At 39.2% G+C, this 25,728-nt stretch overlaps 1 protein-coding gene across 2 annotated transcripts in view; it reads left to right on the forward strand.

The window, feature by feature from the left end:
* The window catches only part of MPP7 (membrane palmitoylated protein 7), a 248,633-nt gene that overhangs the window by 206,881 nt on the left and 16,024 nt on the right, over positions 1-25,728 (forward strand). For both annotated transcript variants that reach the window (XM_038755705.1, XM_038755706.1), the window contains one exon: positions 14,765-14,935. In XM_038755705.1, the coding sequence (XP_038611633.1) occupies positions 14,765-14,935 (171 nt within the window). The remainder of the gene's footprint in view (positions 1-14,764; positions 14,936-25,728) is intronic.

The following is a 25,728-nucleotide window of genomic DNA, read 5'->3' on the forward strand; positions in this document are numbered from 1 at the left end:
TGTATGAAACTTTGGGAAACATTAGAAAATAGAACCTGAGAAACTAATCCTGTTATGCAATACAAATTGCAAATCAGACTCTAATGGATTATTGTCTTCATTTTGAACTGCTATGCTGTAGAGACTTTTAAATTCAGACACTCAGACTGTGCTTTCTGTAATGTTTCTGTGTTTATGGGCTTTTCACCCCAGAATGACCCGTTAACTTTAATGATATTAACTTGATGATCATTCTTAGAGTAAAACCATTGCATGTTTCTAAAACTAATTGTTTCCTGAGAATTTCTAAGAGTTTTTAAAAAATCTTTTTTTTGATGTTTGCCAAGCATACTTAAATTATGTCTGCGTCACAAGAGTCTTTTATGAATGTACTGTAAATACAGATGAATATCATCTGTTTACTATTCTCAATTTTCTCTTGAAAACTCCAGACATTTTCCAGGTTTTGATTAATCCAGACAAAATGTGCTAACTGGGAATTGGTCCAGAAGCAAGGAGAGCAGAAATCTGCAGTGAGTTTTGTGTGGACTAATTGGTAGCAATACAAATACTTTATATGAGAGTTTTTAAGAACAGCGAGGACAGAAAAAACATTCCCCAATTTGAAAATTTACAAAGTACCTTCTCTCCCAATAACCTGTTATGATGTTTTCCACTGTCGTACAACTTATATAAATTACCATCACATGGGTGCAGTTGCCAGTTTTCCTCAAGATGCTACTTGAAGAAATGTTATCAGAAAGATTATTGGACTTCTGTAAATTTGTAAAGGACTATCATTGGACATTTATGGAGATTATCCTATCCCTAAATGTTTTCATCTGTCCTGGAAGCTGCATTTCTATTAGATCTTAGTAAAAGGAAACACCAGTATCCGTAATTTATTTTAATGTTTATCTCTCCCTCTAGACTGTAAGCTCTTTGTGGGAAGCGAGCTTGTCTACCAACTCTATTGTATTGTGCTCTCCCAAGTGCTTAGTACAGTGCTCTGCCCACAGGGAGCACTCAATAGATACCAATGATTGCTATCGGCATTACCGGTGGTATTTGTTTAGTTATCAGTTTCACTACTTGCTAGAAGTGACATTGAATAATGGGGAATAAACCGTAATTTAAGCAAGCAAAATAGTCAACTTTTGGAAATTAGTTCCTTTTTCAGAACAGCCTGTCTCTTTGGAATAAGTCATTTCTTTCTAGTACAATGCTTGTCTAAATAAAAGTAGTGCTCATTTTGAGTTAGGACAGATAACACTTGTGCTTCCAAGTTCATATCCAGTTTCAGCTTTACAGCACCTTGCTTTTGACTTTACCATCCCCTTGCCCCCTTTACAGCAGGAAAACTGGGGGGGGGGGGGGGGGGGGGCATGGGCAGAGGTGCACAGAGCTGCAGAAAAATAGGGAAGCAATTTTAACAACTGTAGTCGGTGTGGGACGATGTGAGGTTTCATAAAGCAGACAGGGGCGGTGGATAGGAATGGAGGGTTATCTGATTTCCAAGTGGAATCACTAAGTGGGGGCTCAACATGTCCATTTTGCTTCCAGTGAAGTAAAAGTAGCTACTCTATTGTGGAATCTCTCTGACTCAGTGCTGAAAGTGGCCGGAACTCAGCTCTCATATAAGTGTCCTGGAACAGGGGCCTTAGTATGATGGATGATGCACTTGCGCATGTAGTATGGGGCTGGCAGTCTGCCCCATCCCTACTCCTGCTGTCTGCAATTCTTAAACAACGGCAACCATAGCTCCACCCCTCCTTTTTCACTCCTCCCCGAAGCCCTGGCCTGCACACCCCACCATTTTCTTCAGTGACTGGTTAGCCCCCCCTCCCAACATAATGTCTGTTACCACAGTAGCTTTCTGTACATATATGTGTATGTATATTTACTCTCAGAACTCCTCTGACTCCACAAGGATTCATTAATGGAGCTGTATTACTCATTTATAATTGATCAAACACACTGTTTTGGGTAAGTGCTTTGTTCGGTGCATTGCATCAGGGGCACTCACTGATTACTACTACTACTACTACTACTACTACCACCAAGATTGGGAATCCAACAGTGGATAAGGGAACCAGTACCTCATTTATAATATCATTCCTATGAGAAACTTGGCTCCATGCATTTTTCACTAAGCAATTGTGCCCCAAGTCCAAGGACTTCCTTCAGCTTTAAAACCCCATCAGTTCAAGGCTGGGCCTACGGAATGCTGGGAGTTGAGTTGATTTCAGAGCTAGCTGATGAATTCTAATCAGGGATTCTGAGGAATTTTGGAATATCCTATACGCACCCCCATCTTCTTATGCCCAGCAGGTCCTTAGAAAGCTGTGGAGTTGCAGGTCTCAGAATGAAATCACTGGACCGTTTGTCCATATCATAGGCTCGCTACATGGATGTTATGAGTGCATAATTTTATGTTGGAGAGCCTCACCAGGACCTAAGCTCCTGGACTTGTGGCATCTTTTATCCGTGGGGAATCCTGACTAGAGGTGCTTGCAGCTGAAGCCATTAAGAAATCCTGGAGTGTGGGTGTGTCTGGAAGTAATAGGGTTCCTGCTCTGCAAATTGTCTAGGTGGCAATTGGCTCATCTTTGGAGAGACTCTAGTTTGTTGGTTTTCCACACCCCTGCATCTCTCCTGATACATATTAAACATTGGCTGTGACCAAGGTATGTATTCTGGGCCTAAGTGCTTAGAACAGTGCTCTGCACACAGTGAGCGCTCAATAAATACGATTGATGATTGATGATGGGCCAAGGTCATTCCCTCTCGTCTTGCAGATAATTTGAAACATTTGAAATGTCCCATAGCATTTTCACCACTGACACCCTCCCTGGAGCTTGCTTGTAACTTTTAAAGAAAAAAGTCAACTGTGGACCCTCTTGAAGCAGAAATCTTCAAATGTGGTCCTGGTCTACCTGTCAACCAAAAGTAACACTTTTGTGTTCTTGGCATTGGCCACTGACTTGTCTCTTTCTTATTTTAATTTATTAGCGTTTTTAGCTCAGGGCCTCTCTGCCTTGTAGCTGTTGGCCAATGATACCAATTACTCAGCCTTGAATTTTCAATTGTCCCTGACTGGTAGATGAATACATATGTTGATCTTTGCCTATAAATTTGCAACTTTTTCTCATCCAATCACATTTACCCGCAGAATAACAACAAATGGGTATTGATTTCAAATATTCTAATTCTTCTACCTCACCCTCCAAGATTGTTTTCCCCTCTAATATCCGCATACTGTTTTATTTCCCTTTTCTGTTTTTAGAGGTGGTTTTATTTCATAGTTAGTCCATCAAAATCTGCAAACTAAATTGCTTAATAAATCACCTGGGAGTTGTAGTACTTATCTGATTTTTACAAATAGTTTTATCACTTCTCTAAAGAACTTTTGGTTACCCTAGTAATAATAATGATGGCATTTATTAAGCTCTTACTATGTGCCAAGCACTGTTCTAAGCCCTAGTACAGACCATATTAACAAAAAAAAATTCACAGACAAATGTGGAGAAATGTTTTCACCAAAATACAGGCACTTGATCGAAAATACTTGTATCAGTATCATTCCAACGTGCCTGAAATAACACCTGGAATTTTTCCTGCAACAATAAGACTAGTCGTTTTTTGGCACATTTTGAGTTATACAGAAAAAAAACTTCCATTCCCTTAAGGGATCACCATTATAAAAATTTACCTCCAATTCTTTCCCTTTTTCCTTTGGAAAGGTATTATTCATTTTATTTTTCATTTTTACAAAATTTTAAGATTACTGTATTTTCAAAGATGTTGAGTAGAAAAGAGCTTCTTCATTGGCTGTTTTGGGTCTGCCCTAAGTTTTTGTATGTTATGAGCTGATGCAGTGCTGTTAAATGATTGTTAGTGGTTTCATTTAGGATATCAACCTTTACTTTCAAAAGATTCAGTTTGCTCTATTGTCAGGTCTTCACTTTTATTAGTCTCCTTGAGTTTCTGCTTTTACTAGTTAAAGAAGTGTTATAAGATTTAGAGGTTTTTGTGGCATTTGAACATTTGTTCTCTACATTTTCCATCATAGTTCGTGGCTGTTCTTTATTTCTTGAACATGTTACATTCCGGAGTGGCCTATAAATTGAGTTGTTCAGTAGATTTCATCTCATGTACATGAAATCATCATGTGCATGAGAAGTTATTGTTCAAAATTTTATATCCCTTTTGAGTGTTCTTTCTTTATATTTTGCATTATGTATTCCGTTGCAAACTTACCTTCTGCCGATCTGTGTGACTTGCACAGTTCACACTTTTCTCATTCAATTTCAAGATTGCAACCATCTTTTCCAGATCTGTCTTTTTTTCTGCTGTAGTTGATCTTAAAATTTCTTCCCTGCTTTAATGAGTTTTGCGGTTGTACATATTTAAAAAGCTTTTTTTAACAATATAGTATTTAAACACCCCAGGTTGTTCAAACAGCACATTTTCATTGCTCACCCAGTTTTGTATAATGATAATTTTACCATGTTTTATTTCCATATCTAATGTTACTTTTCACAAGTTATAAGTTATTTGAATGGAAATTTGAATTTTCACTGTTCCACCATATTCAGAAGTAGCATTTCATTGTAATTTCAGAAGCTGTTTAAGATATTTTTTGCTAATATCCTGATTGATTAGTGTTTACATTTCTAAGTGGAAAACTTCATGGTTAAATTTCATAGTTAATGGAATTTTTGCATTTATTTTGACTTTGCTAAAATGAACATTTGGACAGAGGAATCCTAAATCCTTGAAAAAAATTACCAAATGATTTTCGAGATGAGTAAAGCAATTTTTTACTTAGCATTTCAGCAACAGTTCTGGATTAATTACAGTGGCAGTCTCGTTCTGAAAAACAATGTAGATGGAAATTTGAAAATATTCATAATTTTCAGCTTCCTCAGATCTTGGCAGCTTTTCAGAAATGTATTTTAAATCACAATAGAATCTGGATATCTTACAGAGGAAAAAGACAATGCTAATCCTTTATTTTAAAGGTTTATAAATATCCATTTATGATTGGAAGTTTTATGAAAATTGTATGCTTTTTAGGCATACTACAGTACTTAAAAATTTGAATAAGCCAAATTATTAAATTAATGCTAGAAATTGATTATTTAATCTCACAATTATATTTATGAAATTTCTTGAAACAATTTGACTAGTCATTGGAAAGATGCAGAATCTATCTGTGTATGAAAATCTTTTCTGCAGAAAGGAAAGAACAAACTGATACGTCTTCCATCCTACTGTATGTCTTGACTTTAAAACAATTGTGTTCATTCTCTTATTGAAAGTCCTTCACTTCCCTACAGAATATTTTCAGACTAACAAACCTAAAACTCAGGTTCTTTATTTGGAAATGCATGTATATGAAGGTAAAATAATTTCCTGGAAAAAACTCTACCAGATGTTTTGGAGTGAAAATAGTAAGTCAGATTGATCAGTTTCATTTTCCCTTTTAAAAGGATTTTAGCTACTTCTCATTTTATAGTGAAAATAATAACTAATAAAAACCTGTTCTTCTGGACCCATATCTGTTAAATGTCTGAGTGTCTTGTGATGCTCCTCCTATAGTTCAGACCTTAATTAAAATAACTAAACATCTAATGACATCTTTTCAACGTTTTAATTTGTTTTAAAGGATCATGTCAGAATGGCTTTTACTACTCTTAGTGAATCTGCTTGCTTTCATCCTCACGCCATCTCTTTTTGGCTAAAGCCCACTTGACGTGCCTTTTTGTACTTCCCCCAGATTCCCTTAGCCTAAGGTTCCAGCACTGTTTGCCTTGAAAACGAGCTATACTTTTGCCCCTAATTTCAAGTAATTAAAGAAATTAACTCGATGTGATGTAATTCCTCTCTTCTCTCCACCCTTTCAGTGTCAAAGTTTAGTTAGCTTAGTCACCAAAAACGTTATGCAACTGGATTAAAGTCCATGGAAGTAATTATTATTTATTATGAATTATTCCTCATGGAAAAACACTTTAGGACAAGGGGAAGCTTCTGATGTCTGACTGCGTTTAATGGAGCTGATCCGCAGCTGTACTTGAACTGTAATATCACTTCCCTATTGTAATAAAGTAAACGTACCATTCTCTAAAATATATATATAGTGCATATATATATATCTCCCAGAAAATCTCTAGCAGCTGTGGGTAAGCACTATGGAAAAATAACGGTGCTTAAAAATCTCGAGCCAATTATAAATTGCAAAAATGTGAGAAAAATAGAAGTTAAGATACATTCAAAGTAAAACTTTATTTTTGCTCTAAACTTGTTACCTTCCTTTCCCAAAGCTAAATGCCGCTAAGAATTTGTTACTGCAGATGCAGTGCTTTTATGTGGTTCTTCGGTTGTGTGGTCAGGTTTATCTTAAAGAGCTTACTTCATATTTTCTCTGAAAGTATATGTAACTCCCAATTTTTAAACTTCTCTCACTGAAGAGCGCAGTGTCACTGGCGTCAGAGATATATTCAAGGCAAAAATCATTATTAATTATCTTGAGATCACTTAGCTAGAGATACAAATTTCAAACAGGTACTAAACTGGTAGATAAACCTCCATTGGAATCGCAACTCTTAATGCGAATTAATGTAAATTAACCTACCAGGTGCATGTCTTCATGGTTGTCGCCTATAATAGAAAGGTGATTAGGTGAACCCTAGCTGGTGAAGAGTTGGTTATGTAAATTGAGATTAGTTTGGATGATTAGAAAAAATAATTGGATAACCAAGATTAGTTCAGATAAGCCAACAAGATTGTGCTCAGTCCTCTCTGAGTGGTAAGTCTAAACATTTTACACCCATTTAAAAATTATACTAACCATGGGCCAATTAGTTTGGATAATTGGCTTTATCATAAAACATCTATCCTTTATTGAAGCTAACATCACATTATTAAAGGATAAACCACTTGTTTTTATTGAAGGGTTAAAAAATCCTTCCTTCTGGGCAACCAATAATTTCAAGCTAAAGAAAAAATATTTAAGCGTACAGACCACCCTGCCTCCCTTCATGGCTTCCTGGAAAGCCCAGCCTCACCTCAGGGATGGTGGAAGACAACATACACCTTAGGGCTCCTGACACTCTGGCCAAGCAGCTCAAAATGCCCTAAGTCCCCTTCCCACTCCCACAGTATATTGCGATTCATGCAAGAAACCCACATGAAAACATGCATGATAATGTACAGGGACAGTAGTCAGCAAAAGGAGGCACATAGGGATTGAGGGGGAGAGGAGGGAAGCAGCAGGAGGAGAATGGGGAGGAAAGAAAGGGAAAGCAGGGCACTAGAAAGGGAGAATAAGTGTATCATCCACTTAACCTGAATGATGAATAAGTATTACCACTTGCGTTTTTGGAAGATGGGAGATATGTAACTCAACAATCTGGGTATTCCAAATTTTATCATGTAAGGAATGATCTGAGTTCATTTTTCTTTAGCTCTAATTGACTCCTAATGTTTCAGTGTTGACCTCACATACTGCATGCAATATTGATGTTTCCTTTTTCTCCTCCAATTTCTCCTACATAAGCAGTGATATCATTTTCCATAACTGTTTCTTCATATCCAGCTCCTGAAAATGATTGGTTCACTTCTAGGACCTCATACTTCAAAAACTCCTTCTGTTCTTGTGTGCACACTGCATGTGTAGCCTTTGGAGACAGATCTTCTGACTGGGAGGTGGGGTGGGGACAGAACGAAAGGGGTCATGGATTGTTTTTCAAACATTTAAAACTGTTTTAGGGTTCTAATCCCGGCTCTGCCACTTGTCAGCTGTGTGACTTTGGGCAAGTCACTTCACTGCTCTGTGCCTCAGTTCCCTCATCTGGAAAATGGGGATTAAGACTGTGAACCCCACGTGGGACAACCTGATTACCTTGTATCTACCCCAGCGCTTAGAACAGTGCTTGGCACATAGTAAGCGCTTAACAAATACCACAATTATTTAAAATATTTTTGAGACTGCTTTCAACAGCCCAAGAGCATTAAAACAAAAAGAGATAATGGTTTATGGCCTTAATTTTAAAATTACTGATCATCCTTTTAGTGCTCTTTCCCCTCCTCCAGGAGGCCTTCCCAGACTGAGCCCCTTCCTTCTTCTCCCCCTCGTCCCCCTCTCCATCCCCCTATCTTACCTCCTTCCCTTCCCCACAGCACCTGTATATACGTTTGTACATATTTATTACTCTATTTATTTTACTTGTACCTATCTATTCTATTTATTTTATGTTTGTTAGTATGTTTGGTTTTGTTCTCTGTCTCCCCCTTTTAGACTGTGAGCCCACTGTTGGGTAGGGACTGTCTCTATATGTTGCCAACTTGGACTTCCCAAGCACTTAGTAGAGTGGCTCTGCACACAGTAAGCGCTCAATAAATACGATTGATGATGATGATGATGCTCATTGTGAGCCAGGAAAGTAGATGAAGAGGGAGAAATTATTAGTCATTGAAGAGAGACCTGTGTGTTTTTGTAGAATTTTAATGTGCTATGGATGAAAGGCTCGGGCATAAAATTTTCCTTTAAAATTGGTCTCTTACTGTTCCTTATCATGTACGTTAAAATTGTGCTTCAGGTGGATTTTTTTTTTGTTCCTTAGTTCACGTGTATATTACTCTTATTGCTTCTTTCCAAGGAAATGGTTACTCCCCGTCCTTAGCCAGACCCAGAGCCATTTTATGTGCATCCCACAGTGGGATGAAGTTAGTCTTCAGCTTCCACTCCACAGTTAGTCTTCAGCTTCCACTCCACACTGCCTCACCCCAGATCATTCCTGAATGAGACCGAAGTTCCAGTTAAGAAGCAGCAAAGCTCAGGAGTGGGTTAGCCAGGCAGATGAAGTTGAAGGATCTGGAGGAGCAGTGTGGGGACTGTTTTGGCTCCGTTGTAACACTACTGCCAGTTCCAGTGACTGCTGCAGCCCAGCCTGGCACCACCCTGACTCCACTGCAATCTTATTGCAGTGTGGCCTAGTGTGACGATCTTGGGCCTGGGAGTTAGAGGAACTGGGTGGGTTCCAATCCTGGCTCTTCCACTTGCCTACAGTGTGACCTTGGGCAAGTCACTTAACTTCTATGTGCCTCAGTTCCCTCATCTATAAAATGGGGAAGAAAACTGAGCCCCATGTGGGACAGGGAATGCGTTCAATGTATTTACTCCAGCGCTTAGTACAGTACCTGGCACACAGTAAGCGCTTAACAAATACCACTATTATTATTATTGTTGTTGTTGGCCTTAAATGGAGTCTCTTTGGCTCTGCCTTAAATGGGCCTCTCTCTTCATGCCTCTCAAACTGACTTAAGTCCTTTCTGTATCTTAAAACACTCCACCTTACCTCGTAGTTCATATCTTTCTCTCTGTCTATATGTTGCCAACCACATATTTATTACTCTATTTATTTATTTATTTATTTTACTCGTACATATATATTCTATTTTAGACTGTGAGCCCACTGTTGGGTAGGGACTGTCTCTATATGTTGCCAACTTGTACTTCCCAAGCGCTTAGTACAGTGCTCTGCACACAGTAAGCGCTCAATAAATACGATTGATGATGATGATTCTATTTATTTTATTTTCTTAGTATGTTTGGTTTTGTTCTCTGTCTCCCCCTTTTAGACTGTGAGCCCACTGTTGGGTAGGGACTGTCTCTATATGTTGCCAACCACAAATTTATTACTCTATTTTACTTGTACGTATCTATTCTATTTATTTTATTTTGTTAGTATGTTTGGTTTTGCTCTCTGTCTCCCCCTTTTAGACTGTGAGCCCACTGTTGGGTAGGGACTGTCTCTATATGTTGCCAACCACATATTTATTACTCTGTTTATTTATTTATTTATTTTACTTGTACATATCTATTCTATTTATTTTATTTTGTTAGTATGTTTGGTTTTGTTCTCTGTCTCCCCTTTTTAGACTGTGAGCCCACTGTTGGGTAGGGACTGTCTCTATGTGTTGCCAACTTGGACTTCCCAAGCGCTTAGTACAGTGCTCTGCACACAGTAAGCGCTCAATAAATACGATTAATTGATTGATTGATTCTCTCATTTTCATTCACCACTCAGAGATCTCCATGTTATTTTATTCCTCTAGAGCCAGTGCTGCATCTACATTTTAATTAACCCAGTCTAATTGATTGTTTGGCTTTCTGATCCTCAGACGTCTTCCAATCTGTTCAAGTGCTTCTGCTAAAGCATTTTTCTTATTTCTCTCTTCCGTAGGGTTCTTCCCTGAGTTCATGTTTCTTTTTCATCAAATTCTATGCTCTCATTTTCATATTGCAAAATCATTTTCTTCTTTCTTTTCCTGACTTCTTTCTTTTCCCATTCCCAACTTCATTTCTTGTTCTTCATTGACCCCCATTCTGAGATAATGATACCGACCAATATCCCAGATGAGTTCCCTTTCCTGAAATATCTCCTTTAAACCTGAAACCTGTTTTATTTGTGTATCTTTTTCTTGTGAGTCTGAAGTTCTCCTGAAAACCAATTGACAATTTCCCCCATCATGAGACACCCAGATCTTTCTTCCATGTTTGTTTAATCAATGAATTGTGCTTGAGCGCTTACAGTGTGCAAAGCACTGTACTAAGTGCTTGAATGCAATATAACAGACACATTCCCTGCCCACAACGAGTTTACAGTCTAGAGGGGGAGACAAACACTAATATAAATAAATTACATATATGTACGTGTGTGTTGTAGGGCAGTGGTGGGGGTTGAATAAAGGGAGCAAATCAGGGAAGGGAGTGGGAGAAAGGGAAATAAGGGCTTAATCAGGGAAGGTGTCTTAGAAAAGATGTGCCTTCAGTAAGGATTTGAAGTTACAGTGAGTAGGTTGGGAGTGAGGTGTGAAGGCTTGGTTGTAGTAGGGGAGTGGTGAGGTAATAATAATTATGGTATTTGTTAAGCATTCAGTGCTTAGAACAGTGCTTTTTACATAGTAAGTGCTTAATAAATACCACCATCATCATCACTTACCATGTGCTAAGCACTGTTCTAAGCACTGGGGTAGATACAAGGTAATCAGGTTGTCCCACGTGGGGCTCACAGTCTTAATCCCCATTTTACAGATGAGGTAACTGAGGCAAAGACAAATTAGGTGACTTGCCCAGTCACACAGCTGATAAGTGGCAGAGCTGGGATTAGAACCCAAGACCTCTGACTCCCAAGCCCAGGGTTCATCATCATCATCATCAATCGTATTTATTGAGCACTTACTATGTGCAGAGCACTGTACTAAGCGCTTGGGAAGTACAAATTGGCAACATATAGAGACAGTCCCTACCCAACAGTGGGCTCGGGCAAGGTGATTGAGTACTTTAAAGTCAATGATAAGGAGTTTTTGTTTGATGTGGAGGTGGGTGGGCACCCAGTGGAGGTTCTTCAGGGGTGGGGAAACACAAACTGAACATTGTTGTAGAAAAATGATCCGGACAGCAGAGTGAAGTATGGACTGGAGTGGGGAGAGGCGGGGAGATCAGCAAAGGAGCTGTTAGACCAATCAAAGCAGGATAAGATAAATGCCTTGATTAACATGGTAGCCGTTTGGAGAGGAAAAAATGGATTTTAGTGATGTTTTGAAGGTCGAACTGACAGAATTTAGTGATTGAATATGTTTATGTTTAATGGTCCTATTTGGTTTTATTAGAGAAGTTTAATGGCTCAGTATTGCATATATCATCATCATCATCATCAATCGTATTTATTGAGCGCTTACTATGTGCAGAGCACTGTACTAAGCGCTTGGGAAGTACAAATTGGCAACATATAGAGACAGTCCCTACCCAACAGTGGGCTCACAGTCTAAAAGGGGGAGACAGAGAACAAAACCAAACACAGCAGACGTGGCGGAGCCGGGATTCGAACCCATGGCCCCGGACCCCAAAGCCCGGGCTCTTTCCACCGAGCCACGCTGCTTCTCAGTAAGGGTTCAGTAAATCCCTTCAATCGTATTTATTATAAATAGATTATGGAGGCTTTGCCTTGAGACTTAAGAAATATGTTGTAAGTATAGTACTGAGTACTACTATTTTCACCTTTGACTTCGAGCAAACTGCTTTCAGTATTATTACGGTTTATAATTAAATAGCATGTTACATTAAAAAAACAGGAGGTTTACATATAGCATCTTGATCTAGTTTTATGTGGAAGAATACATGCTTTAGTTGCCTCCCAAAAATGACTGTAGCAGGTGTGAAAGGAATGTGGTTTGATTGCTTTTGTAAATTGTCTCCAATTTGCTACCTAGTTTTTACATCCCTAGCAACCGTGCTGTAAAATACAGTTTGTCAAACAAGAAGTTGGATAGAAAAAGAAATAGCATGCCTTCCTGAGTTGTAATTTTTGATAACGTTGATATTCATTAACATAATTTCATGTATTTTTTTTTCTGAGATGAGTAGAGGCCACTGGAAAGAGCAGAGAACTGGGAGCCTGAAATTCTAGTTCATATTATTTCACTGACTTTTTCTTCTAGTACTGTTTTCCCTGTAAAACAGAGATAATGGTGTCATCTTTATAATTTTTCTACTAGCACTAAAATATGTGTTATAAAGTGTTTAAGGAATTATGGATTCCAAATTTTGTGGTCCGTGATACATTAAAACCCCAGATAGCATTATAGTTGTTTCCTTGCAAAATTCTGTGGCCTATGAAACTGTCGTTTATTCATCATTTAATTAGCCAGAAATGGAGTGTTCAGTTTTTCATTTAGGTGTTTTTTAATTTCATCATCTGTAGAAACTGATTCTTCTTCACTCTTAATTTGAACTGTATATAAGCAATTGACTCATTCCTGCCATGCTTTCTTGCCCTTGTATTTATCTACAGTTTTAGTCTGTATGCCCAAAGTAATTGCTGAGTGCTTAATATTTTCTTCTCATCCATAACATCACTAATTTTTCCCTAGTTGTCATTTTCAATACTGCACCCCAAAGTGAATAGAGCAAGTTAAAAATATTAAAACTATTGAATTCAGAATTGATCAACCTTTCAAAGCCAAGCACCCACTCAGACTGTAGATAGGTAACTCACCTGGATTTTAACGTGTTCCAGCCAGATTTGCCTTCACTTACGCTTGTCCAGCCACATCTTAGTGGGAAAAACCATTGTATTGCCTTGGGTTTTGTGATTAAGGGTATATGAATATTGTTTCTTGGCAAGTATATGTCTTCTAAAGATGTGCTGCATAAGGACTCTATTTCTTAGGGTTGTAGCTGAATTGGGTCAAATCCTTGATCCATCATGAATGTTTTTCAGTAGATGTCTCTTCAATTTTGGCTTATTAAATGATTTTTTTTTGAAGGTGGGGGGGAGTTCAGTATTTAAGTGCTTGGGAGTTCAGTATTTAAGTGCTTACTCTGTGTCAGTCACTGTTTTAAGTGCTGAGGTAGATACAAGTTAGTCAGTTTGGACATAGGCTCTGTCCCCCTTTTAGACTGTGAGCCCACTGTTGGGTAGGGACTGTCTCTATATGTTGCCAACTTGTACTTCCCAAGCGCTTAGTACAGTGCTCTGCACACAGTAAGCGCTCAATAAATACGATTGATGATGATGATGATGATGATGAGGGAGAACAGGTATTCAATCCCCATTTTACAAATGAGGCGAGTGAGGAGGCACAGAGAAGTCGTGACTGGCCCAAGGTCACCTGGCAGGCAGTTAGCAGAGCCAGGATTAGAACCCAGGTCCTCTGTCTACCAGGCCATACTGCTTCTCTGAGGCCTTTTCCAACAGTTTTCCTGTCCGTTTCCTATCCCTTGAATTTTGCCGCCTTCTTTTCTGGCATGTCAGCCACCGTACTCAAACCAATGACACATCTGACAGCAGCTCCACCCAAATATGTCGAACATACAGCAGCTTCTTCCTTCCCACTTGTAGCCCCACCTTCCCACCCAGCCCCAACCATAATATGGGGGACAGAGACAAACCAGAGAAGGATGGGAGCAACAGCTGTTGCTGTGGGACCACCTCCCATCGCAGTCATGCCATCCCTTCTCTTTCCCTCCTTCCCAGAGAGCAGTGAGATGGGGCTATAGTGCAGGAAAGGGAGAGCAGATGCTGTGGGTGGCCAAAGGCATTCAAAGGATGGGAGAGGGAAGAGGGGAGATAATCAGGGGAGAAAGAGGAAGAAGCCATTGTCCAAGGTGCTAGGGACCGGGAAAGCCGCAGAGAATGGGGGAGGGAAGTATATGCGGTATAATTTTTACCTAATTGTAGGACTCAGTCTTCAGGGCTGGTTCTGGGAATGGAAGGCTTAATAAAAATGACTCCAGCTGTCCTCAGAATTTCTATGTAAACTGTGTAGTAATGTGAAACCTATCCAGATCTAGGTATTTCTGAGCCGTATTGTAATCTGGGTGACCTCATTTAGGCTACCGATCCCAATTTTCCCAATTTCCCCAATTTTTCATAAGTAATTTTGTGGAAGAAAATTAGGTCCTTTGGGGGGGGGCACATCAATTCTAAGACCATCAAGGAAATAGCGCGTAAATATGAGGATACTTATAGTCCCATAATGGTTCTAATGAGATGACGCCCTTCCAAAAGTGCCCAATTTACCACCTAGGAATAAACTTAGGACCCGAAAGTCCTGGCTTTTCTAATGCTGAATGTGCAATTTTGAGGAAATACACTCACAAATTCTTACCTGACTTTCAAATTTTCCTGTATGAAAGATAAAATGCCTTCCACTTATTTTTTTTTAGGTATGTAGTGGGCCTTTTTTTAAAAGAAAGAACTTGTTTTTATTTCAGCTGGTTTTAGAAGAAGTTTCCGTCTTAGTAGAAAAGATAAGAAGACAAACAAGTCTATGTATGAATGCAAGAAGAGCGATCAGTATGATACGGCAGATGTCCCAACTTATGAAGAAGTTTCAACGTATCAGCGACAGACTAATGAGAAGTACAGACTCGTAGTTTTGGTTGGTAAGTTTATGTCTTTAATGCTCTGAGGAAACATGAATAATAGAAGAATAATTTATCATCATCTCTCAAGCAGTTCAAATTGAAAAGCCTTTTTGTCTTTTTAGTATCCTTATCTCTTGTTTACTGACAAAGTACATTCACATCCAATTTTCCAGTAATATGGGAGTTGTGTTCTTGTAAAACCCCATGTTTGGGGAAGCTCATATTGTAGTCCCTACGGTGTTTGACATTGCCATTTAGTCTGACTCTGATTCCAAACAGTCCCATATTTTTGGAAGAAGCTTTGCTGATTCCCTAACAACAGTCTAGCCAAAACACTAATGGAAACATATTATGGCAGAACTGAGTGTATCCTGTTCTTTTGTTGCGTGATGTAGAAAAGCAGACTTTTTTCAGAACTTTAAGCTATGCTCTCCTATCCAACTTCTCCTGGAAGACCATTTTAGGAAGAATTAATTTCCTTTAGGGGAGAATTTTGTCAACTGATAGATTAGGAAGGTACAAAAGCATAGGTGAAAAAGGGGAGCTTTGTTCATGGTATTGGTTAAGCCCTTACTGTATGTCATTCATTGTTTTAAAGGCAAAGGTAAGTAGAAGATAATGAAGTTATATTCAGCGTAAATAGGAGGGAGAACAGGTATTTAATCCCCATTTTGCCGATGAGATAGTATGGTACCAAGAAGTCAAACGACAGCCCAAGGTCACTGAGCAGACAGTTGGTGGGGCCATGATTAGGACTCCATGTCATAAACTGCTTATGGTATATTGAACTGCAGTACATAATGTGGCTAGTTATTTTGATCTCTGTGGATGGTATATTTAGTTCCACAGGCTGACTCCCCAATTTAATTCAGTGTCAGTGTTAAGGGTGGTCCGAATGCAACTTCTACCTTATCCTTCGCATTCTTCCGCAGGCAGTGAAGGGACATGAATACTCCTGAAAATGTTTTTTTTTAATCGTGTAATGGCATATGCATTTATCATCACTATCAATTTCTTCATTAGTGAAAACTATTTCCTTCAAACATTTAACCATTAATATTTAGGAGAGCATCCCTATTTCAGTTATCTTTTTAGGTAATGCTGCTGTACCTCAGATTGCTCATGAATGAGGTACGCTTGATGCTTTTGTAACTTATTTTCCCGTAAGATTAAATGTGCTTGACCTACTTTGGGCATATTGCATTTATGGTTAAAGCTATTGACCATATGGCTATTTCTTGTTAAAGCTCTAAATGTAAGCCCTGATGTTTGAGGGCCGTGAAAGCTTCCGTAAGTGGCAGTTCGTTCAAAGAAATAAAAAGCTGCAACTGCAGACCCTCTTCACTTCTCATTGACCCACCCGTGTAGTGATTAGCAAGATATCAGCAAATTAAATGAAGCAGCACATATGCCTTTGTGCTGTTTGATAAATTACTGTTCCCAGTCCTGTTCCAGCTTCTTTCCCAGAAGTGCCATTCATAGCCTCCTAAAAGCTAGTTTCCTCTGAAATGCGACAAGCCTGCCAAAATCCACCTCTTCCTCTTGCTTAGCATTCTGCTTCCTTCAAGCATCATTTCTTTGAGGCACTGATGCCAAGGAAGATAGATTTGCATTTTGTCCTGTCAGCTTACCCAGATAAAATTTACCTTACCTAGCAGCGGCAGTTATTAAGCTTTCTTTGCCCAAACTAGACACATTTCTTAACTCGCATTAAAATGAAAAATAATTCAATAGTCTCTTATGTGTACTATCAGATAATGCCTGGACCTACAGATACTAAACTTGCAATTGTATGAACTTAAATCTTGTGTAGATCCCCTGGTGTTTTTATATCCTGCTAGCTTTAGGTATTTCAGATCCTCCAGCCGAAGCTTATTAAGACCTAACAGTCTTTCCCAGTTCCGTGATGTCTTCTCCATAAATCAGACCTGTCCGTGTGCTTTTAAGTGATACCATACTTTCTGGGCATTGAATTCTGGTTGTCTCCTAGTGCCCTGGTCAGAAGGGGCGCAAAATAAGAACGAGACTTGTAGACAGTGAAGGAGTAGGATAGGAAAATATTAAAAAGCGATACTCTCCACCACACAAAACAGGATGCCATAGATGGGGGCACCATGTTTCCACAGGAATCCCAAACTCTGGGTCGGGCCTGTTGCAAGTACAATAAAAGAGCAATGGCCTATTGTTGTCCTGACTTTAGTTTGCTGTTCAGCTATTGTGGAACCAAGTATTAGCAAACACGGTGAGGGGTCCATTGCAGACAGAAGCCCATTTCAAACAAAATGATGTCAACCAGTTACTTCTGGATGTGGCTTCTAGACTGTGAACCACTTGTTGGGTAGGGACCGTCTCTATATGTTGCCTGCTTGTACTTCCCAAGCACTTAGTACAGTGTTCTGCACACAGTAAGTGCTCAATAAATACAAATGAATGAATGCCTTTTGGGAAATAGAGGGATTGTAGCTGTTAAACCTAACAATAATGAATCATCTGAATTTTAATGTAATGCTGAGGAAGAACAAAATATTTAAAGAAAGCTGACTCTGTATTGGACCCAATCCTAGGATCGGTTGGGTAGAATGGTCAGGGGGAGAGCCACCTCCTCGCCTTCTTCCCCTCAGTCCCAGGGCCCAGAATGACATGCCATATATATATGACATATATATGGTATATGGTCATGAATGACATATATATACCTGTACATATGTTTGTACATATTTATTACTCTATTTTACTTGTACATATCTATTCTATTTATTTTATTTTGTTAGTATGTTTGGTTTTGTTCTCTGTCTCCCCCTTTTAGACTGTGAGCCCGCTGTTGGGTAGGGACTGTCTCTATATATTGCCAACTTGGACTTCCCAAGCGCTTAGTACAGTGCTCTGCACACAGTAAGCGCTCAATAATACGATTGATTGATACCAGCGCCCTACAATATAGACCAAAATGGATTTAAGAATTTTGGGGTCTTTAAGGTGGCAGTCTGGTTTACAGCTGATCCGTCCCTTATTGATACAGATTCAGAACTGGGTTTTTATGCCTTGTTTATAAATTTTAATTGCCAAGCCCTTTTCTGTGGCTGCGTTTGCTACCTAGTTCCATGGCTTCTACATGGCACTAGAGTTCATGTGGACCTGGGAGGGGAATGCGACAGCTCTGGAGTTAGTGGGGGTGATGTGGGGTTACCTCCTAGAGAAATGCTGGAGAATTGGCCAAATCTGAGCTTATTTCCCACAAAATGGCATCTCTCCTATCACCATGTTATACTGCCTGCCCAGTGTAGCATGTGACGTCATGTGCATCTTCATGTCCAGAATTTGTGAGGTCTGTCGATGGTCACCCGATATTACATTCAATTTCAGACATTTTTAAGCCACTCCGTGCCATCGTAATTCATGAAAATAAAGAGCACGTGGCTTAGGAAAAGTAGTGTTGGATACTTCTTGAGTTTGCTACTAATCCAGGGCCTCCCCAAAAGCTAGAGAGCCCGGGCTTGGGAGTCAGAGGTCATGGGTTCAAATCCCGGCTCTGCCACTTGTCGCCTGTGTGACTTTGGGCAAGTCACTTAACTTATCTGGGCCTCAGTTCCCTCATCTGTAAAATGGGGATGAAGACTGTGAACCCCACGTGGGACAACCTGATTACCTTGTATCCACACCAGCGCCTAGAACAGTGCTTGGCACATATTAAGCGCTTAACAAACACCAACATTATTATTATTATTATTACCATAAAATATGGTTTGAAATTTGATGGCAAATATAAAATCTTAGAGCAGATTTTCCAACTACTTTTTCTTTGTGCTGAGCCTAGAATTTTAACAGTATATAAATAGGTGACCATTGAGTTTTTTAAATGGAAAAGAGCTTCTTAAAAATATGGCTTTTCATACGTTATCAATCCAGTAGATCATAAAATATTTGACTTTTTCTCAGGATGATGTTAATCCCCACCCCTGGACCCAGAGCTGATAGATTTTTTGCAAGACCACCAGTCAATCAGTCATATTTATTGAGCTTCTCCTGTGTTAAAAAAGCACTGTACTAAGTGCTTGGGAAAGTACAGTACAATAGAGTTGTAGATATTAGAAAAGCAGCGTGGCTCAGTGGAAGGAGCACGGGCTTTGGAGTCAGAGGTCAGGGGTTCAAATCCCGGCTCCGCCTCTTGTCAGCTGTGTGACTTTGGGCAAATCACTTCACTTCTCTTTGCCTCAGTTCCCTCATCTGTAAAATGGGGATTAAGACTGTGAGCCCCATGTGGCACGACCTGGTCATCTTGTACCCTCCCCGGCGCTTAGAACAGTGCTTTGCACATGGTAAGCGCTTAATAAATGCCACCATTATTATTATTATTATATGATCCCTGTCCACATGGCGCTTACAGTCTACTAGGGAAGACAGACACTATAATGAATTATAGATACGGGAACTAGAATAAGAGTATATGTACATAAGTGCCGTGGAGCTGGAGTACTTCCCAACTTGTACTTCCCAAGCGCTTAGTACAATGCTCTGCACACAATAAGTGCTCAATAAATACGATTTATTGATTGATTGGAGTGAGTATCAAAGTGCTTGGGGGGTACACAACCAAGTGCATAGGCTACACAGAAGTGGGGGCGGCTTAGGGAAGGCCTTTTGGAGGAAATGCAATTTGGGGAGGGTCTTGAATGCGGGGAGAGCAGTGGACAGTTGGAGATGAAGCGGGAGGGAGGTCCAGGCCAGAGGAGGATGTGGGCAGGGGATGAGTCGCGGGGTAAGATGATATCGAGGAACAGAGAGTACCTCAGTGTTAGGAGAGCAAATTGTGTGGATTGGTGTGTAGCAGGAGATCAGTGAAGTGGTGTAGTAGGAGCCACAGTTGGTTTGTCTCTCAGCCAAGAGTTTTGGGCACTGCAGCAGGGGAGGAGAGGTCAGGTGAAGGGGTGATCGTCTGTGATTCTCTCTGCAAGTCCGGGATCGGTCTCCCTTCTGCGTTTACTGAAGCTGAGATCAAGGTCTTCTGAGCCGGGTTGGCTGGGGCTGCAGCCCCCAAAAGTTTCAGTGTGCCTCCTGCTTGCTCTCCCCGGGAACAGACCAAGGCTGCAAGGAGGAGACGGAGTTAAGCCGCTGGAAGCCGCTTAATAAATACAATTGATTGATTGATTGATTGATTGGAAGGGGAGTGATGGGGAGGACAGAATGCTTTTGGAGATACAGGGACTGCAGGGATTTGGGGCCACGTTATCTTCACATTACCTCCTTCCCTTCCCCACAGCACCTGTATATATGTATATATGTTTGTACATATTTATTACTCTATTTATTTTACTTGTACATATCCTGTTTATTTTATTTTGTTAGTATGTTTGGTTTTGTTCTCTGTCTCCCCCTTTTAGACTGGGATCCCACTGTTGGGTAGGGACTGTCACTATATGTTGCCAACTTGTACTTCCCAAGCGCTTAGTACAGTGCTCTGCACACAGTAAGCACTCAATAAATACGATTGATTGATTGATATTGTATTTATTATACTCTCCCAAGTGCTTAGCACAGTGCTCTGCACACAGTAAACAATAGATACCACAGTGCTCTGCACACAGTAAACACTCAATAAATACCATTCATTGATTGGTTGTCGGGCCCTCTTAGCCCTGGACCCCTGAGCTTCAACCGTGACATTAATCCAGCCCTGTTTCTACTTCTAATATATGAAGAATGTTAAAAATAATTCATTAATAATTATCCTCTAAATATGCTGTTTCCTTCCATCTCTTAAACCTCAAAAAAATGCTGTAAGTAGGGAAGTTGATTTTTTATCAGGTCTATCTTATTCACCCCAAGTCTTACCAAACTTGCTTTTTGCCCCTTGTGGATTTGAGACCAAAAGTGCTTTGGGTAGGGACTGTCTCTACATGTTGCCAACTTGTACTTCCCAAGCACTTAGTACAGTGCTTTGCACACAGTAAGCGCTTAATAAATACGATTGATTGATTGACACGAAAACCTTGAATGTGTTCTGTCAGTTTTAACAAGGAAAAGTCATATACATCCATTCTAAAAGGCGTCTCTAGAAGAACTTAGCACTTTCAACAAGCTTTTCTCTCCTTCTGCTTTCTTTCCTTTGCCTTAACATGGATGTTGATGCATCATTAGCAGGATGTTTCCTCCATTTTAAAAGCAGCAGAGCAAGGGAAATCTGACCCTCTATCAGGGATTATTATGAACCGTTAAGTTGCTGTATTTTTATATAGCTCATATCCAAGGGAACATTAAATTTAGTTTAATAAAAAGATTTGTCACTCTCCAACACTAAAATTCAGCCACCTACTAGTGTGATCACTGTAAGATTGTAGGCAATAACATGGTTGAGTTAATTTTACACCTACAACAACAAAAAGAGCAGGGCTGTAGTGTGATAAGTAGGGTTTTTTTAATAACAAATCACATGAGGAATACCTAGAGATTTCATTTGATTTTGGTTGCAGTAAATCAGGTGAAGAAAGTGTGCTTTTTCAGTAACAAAAGCAGTTCAGAAATTTACTGCAGACTTCAGTAATTCTGATGGTTTTTTTTTTTTCCTCTGGATATTAAGGGCAGCCTACGTCTGGCCAATACCATAAAAATGTCTTGGGCAAAATGTGGAAAAGCTAGCAGTGTTAAGCAACGCAGGTAAACTGGAAGTGAGCACATAAAATCTGCATGTATGCCAGTAGCTGTATTCAGAATAAGGTGCTGAATGAAGGTCATTTTGATATTCATTCCAGGAAGCTTGAGGATAAATAGCAATTAAATAGGAATTGTAATTGGTCAGGACAGGAAATGTCTAAGTTGATATATTGTGACTGAAAATATAATTTACCCTTGGAGACTGAATTTTATAAAGTTCCTACCAAGTAGAGAATAGCTTTTGCTTTCAATTCAGAGTGAAAGTTACATGAGAAATCCACTTCTTGTTTCTGTGTTAGGGATTGAGTGCCAGTGTTTTGAGAATAATTTGACAAACTTGCTGTCAGTCTACTAATATACCTTTAAAGCTGTTGCTTTGTGGAATGATTATAATGTGATTATTGATCAAGGTGCCACTCATCTTCAAAGGTTGTTAAAAAATGGACATACTTTGATATTTCAATGAGGATGGAAAATAGTGAATGGGTTGGAGTTTTATTTTTTCAGACTGGAGGAAAAAACTGCAGTTGGTAAGCAGTTTCTGCCCACTTTAAAAAAAAAACCTGGTTACCCACTCATTGTTTAATGACTGCATTAATAATATAGTTTTTAAGTAGTGGGTCTTTCATAGAGCTTTCAGTAAATCTCATTCCTAAAGAGCAAACGGAATTATAAGTCAAGCTCCTTTAGCTGGTTCATCAGTTAAAACATACTTTCATTCCTCATGTTTGAAAAAACTGAAATTGTTCTCTCAGAAAGTAACATATAATCCTTCCGAATTTTGAATTGGTGCTACAAAGCAAGGCTTTCATGAAATTTGACTTTCAGTGGGTTCCACTTGAGTAACAGAAAACTGCTAATCTAGATATTTGTTCTAGGACTGTAGCCCCTTTTCCCTTCCCCCCCTCACCCCTGTTAGTTTGCCCAGGAATTTAATTATTAGGAACATACTCACACCTTTCTTGGCCACAAAAAAGAAAGTGAAAAGAACATTTGGAGCATGATTGGCACTTTACCCTCAGGAAATACAGTGTAATAAAATACTAGAGAAAAATGTACTTATTAGTAGTGATTAGTATTAGCGTTAAGAGTATCATACGAAAGGTGACATATTAAGACAAAACACAAATTTGGAATTAGAACAAACAAAACACAGTTCTCATTTGTACTAGTGGAATATAAAATGGGGCATTAAGAATGATAGACAATTGAGTTATTTTTGATCCAAGTACATTACTATACTTTGCCAGAGCTTCCCTGAGCAAGCAAAGGCTGAATGTTTATGTATAAATAGAACTAAAATAACATACCTCTCATTTAAGGGGGAAAATATGTAGGCTGTAGGAATGTCTTAAAGGTTATTTCTTAGGTAAAAGATTAAAAAACAAACAAACTTGTCCTAATTTCTTATACTCCCTTGAATATGTTGCCTATCAAAAGATTTGGCAGTAAGTGTATACAGTATTCATCTGTTTGCATTGGGACGTATTATTTAAAGGAAGAAAATTGCATTTAAAATTCCTAATTTCAGATTAATCCATTTGATTTACATTAATCTTTGAATTTGAACAGATTTAACTGCCTGTTCACTTCTGCAAATAATAATATATATTCAAATGGAGTAACACACCCATTAGGAAAGGACAAGAATGAAGCTCTGAAGATTTCAGAACAATCATGAGTTCAGTCCCGGGCACATTTTGTGGGTATTAAGATGTAGATAAATTGGAGAGTGCTCAAACCAGAGCTGTAAGGATGATTAAGAGCCCAAAGGGACTGACTTATGAGGAAAGATTGGAAGAGCTACCTCTGTAGGGCTTGGCCAGGTGACAGCTAGCAAGGAAATATGAGAGCCTCCAACAAATATCTGAAAGGTGTAAACACCAAAGAACGAAAGAAAGTATTTAACATGGCCCAAGAGGATTTTGCTAGGAGTTGTAGAATAAAATCAAGAAAAAGAAAATATGGAGTAGGCTCCCGTGGTTTCAACTACCATTTCTAGGCAGAGTCCTCCTAAGTCTACCTTGCTAGTCCTGACCCCTCTCCATCTCTTCAGTCTTACATTTTCTCCTGCCTCAAGGATATCTCTATGTGCATGTGCTGGCAGCACCTCAAGCTTAATGTGTCTAAAACTGAATTCCTCTTCCCTCCCAAATTTTCTCCACCCCCTAAATTTCCTTTCACATTTTAAAAATTCCACCTCTTTCTTCATCAGTAAAGTTTCCATCCTTGGTGTTAACCTTGACTCCTCCCACTCTTTCAATCCCCGTATTCAGTCTGACACAAAATTCTGTTTTTCCTCCACAACTTTTCGGAATCCGTCCCTTTCTCTCCATCCGAACAGCCATTGTGATGGTACAGACACTTGTCATATCCCCACTTTGCTACTACATCAGCCTCTGGTCCAAATCGATTATCTCCTATATTCAGCATTATTTTAGTGACACAAGTGTTAGGAGACAAATTTTCCACAACCCAGGCTTAGTGGAAAGAGCATGGATTTAGGAGTCAGAGGTTGTGGGTTCTAATTCCCGCTCCGCCACTTGTCAGCTGTGTGACTTTGGTCAAGTCACTTAACTTCTCGGTGCTTCAGTTACCTCATCTGTAAAATGGGGATTAAGACTGTGAGCCCCACATGGGACAACCTGTTTACCCTGTATCTACCCCAGGATTTAGAACAGTGCTCGGCACTTAGTAAGCACTTAAAAAATACCAACATTATTATTATTATTATTGCTATGTATGCCTCTGCCTCTTTTGTTATCACTGGTAAGTGAAAGGCAAAAATAGGCCAAAGTGTGGTCTTTAGTTGAAACCTCTCCTATCCTTGTAGTTTTGCATTTAGTTAGTTCCTTGTCCCCTACCTTCCTTGAAGGAAATGACAATTAGCAAAGAAATGTCTGAACAATCCATTTTTATGTGGCATCTGAACAGGTCCTGATACTTAGAAACTTCTAGGACTCCTTTAAATTGCACATTCTAGGAGAGTCAAACAAATGTAGTTAGTGATTTGGAAGTTTGAAATATTTCCAGTAACACCAGTCTAAGGCTATATTTACTAAATTGAGGCTGAAGATTATTTCTTTGCTGAATCTGATAACCTTTTTGGGCTGTCACCGGACTGCAAATGTACTTTTCAAGAAATGACCTCACCATTTCCTCGACTGTTACGAGTAGCGGGCTCTCAGTATTGCTGTATGTGCCCCGATTGAGTTAGGTGCATTGAAAGCACAAATAATTCAAGCTGATTTTTTTTTTTAAGAAGGGGAAACAAAAGAAGGAAAGCTCTAAAAGTCCGTCCTGATTCCTTCATTGGAACAGAATCATGAAGGGAAGGTAAACTCTTAGAAAGACTAGTCCTTTCATTGAATAGGCAGATAAAAAAATACTTTTTTGAGAACTCAGCCGAAACCCTAGTTCCCACAGGGATTAACAACCACACAAAATGCAAATCTTTATTTCATATATGTATATATATATATATATATATATATATATATTTATGGAAACCACATAACTTCCCCTCAGTATCTCACCCTACATTTCCATTTGCTCACTCTTTCTGGGCCTCTCGTAGACTTTCTTGGCTTAATCAATGCCAAGTTGCTGGAATTCCTGCTCTCTCTCTGCCCCACAGTTTGAATGCATTATCTCTCCATTCAAGAAACTAGCTTCCTTCTAACTGATAGATAGGCTTTCAGCAGTGAGTTCTGGTCTTCTGTGCTAAATCTTCCTTTAAATGAGTGTCAGATCCATCTCAGTATTGTGCTGTCCTGTATTTTGTGTTCCTTTGTACTTTTGCAGCTTTACAAATATTAATATGATAGCAATTAGTGACAAAGATGTGAAGTATTCTGTTGGTCATGGATGTAACCATAACATAAGGATTTGTATTGAAAAATACTGATTGTAATATTTTTGAACCACCTACCCCATAATCCTTTAATTCCCATCATGGTACGCTAATGGAGTCTTTCCATAAAACAGGTTCTTCAAGAACACAACTCCCATGCTGTAGAAGATCTAGGAGTATCTCCCAGCTCTCCACAAACACCACTTTTAGTGGGCAGATAACCCATCTGACGCATTCATACTTGAATGTATACAGATACATCATTCTTTTCTGGATTCAAAGTTTTGACAACTTTCTCCAGAGATAGCCA

Source organism: Tachyglossus aculeatus, chromosome 13, assembly GCF_015852505.1.
Source record: "Tachyglossus aculeatus isolate mTacAcu1 chromosome 13, mTacAcu1.pri, whole genome shotgun sequence".
Lineage (NCBI taxonomy): Eukaryota > Metazoa > Chordata > Mammalia > Monotremata > Tachyglossidae > Tachyglossus > Tachyglossus aculeatus.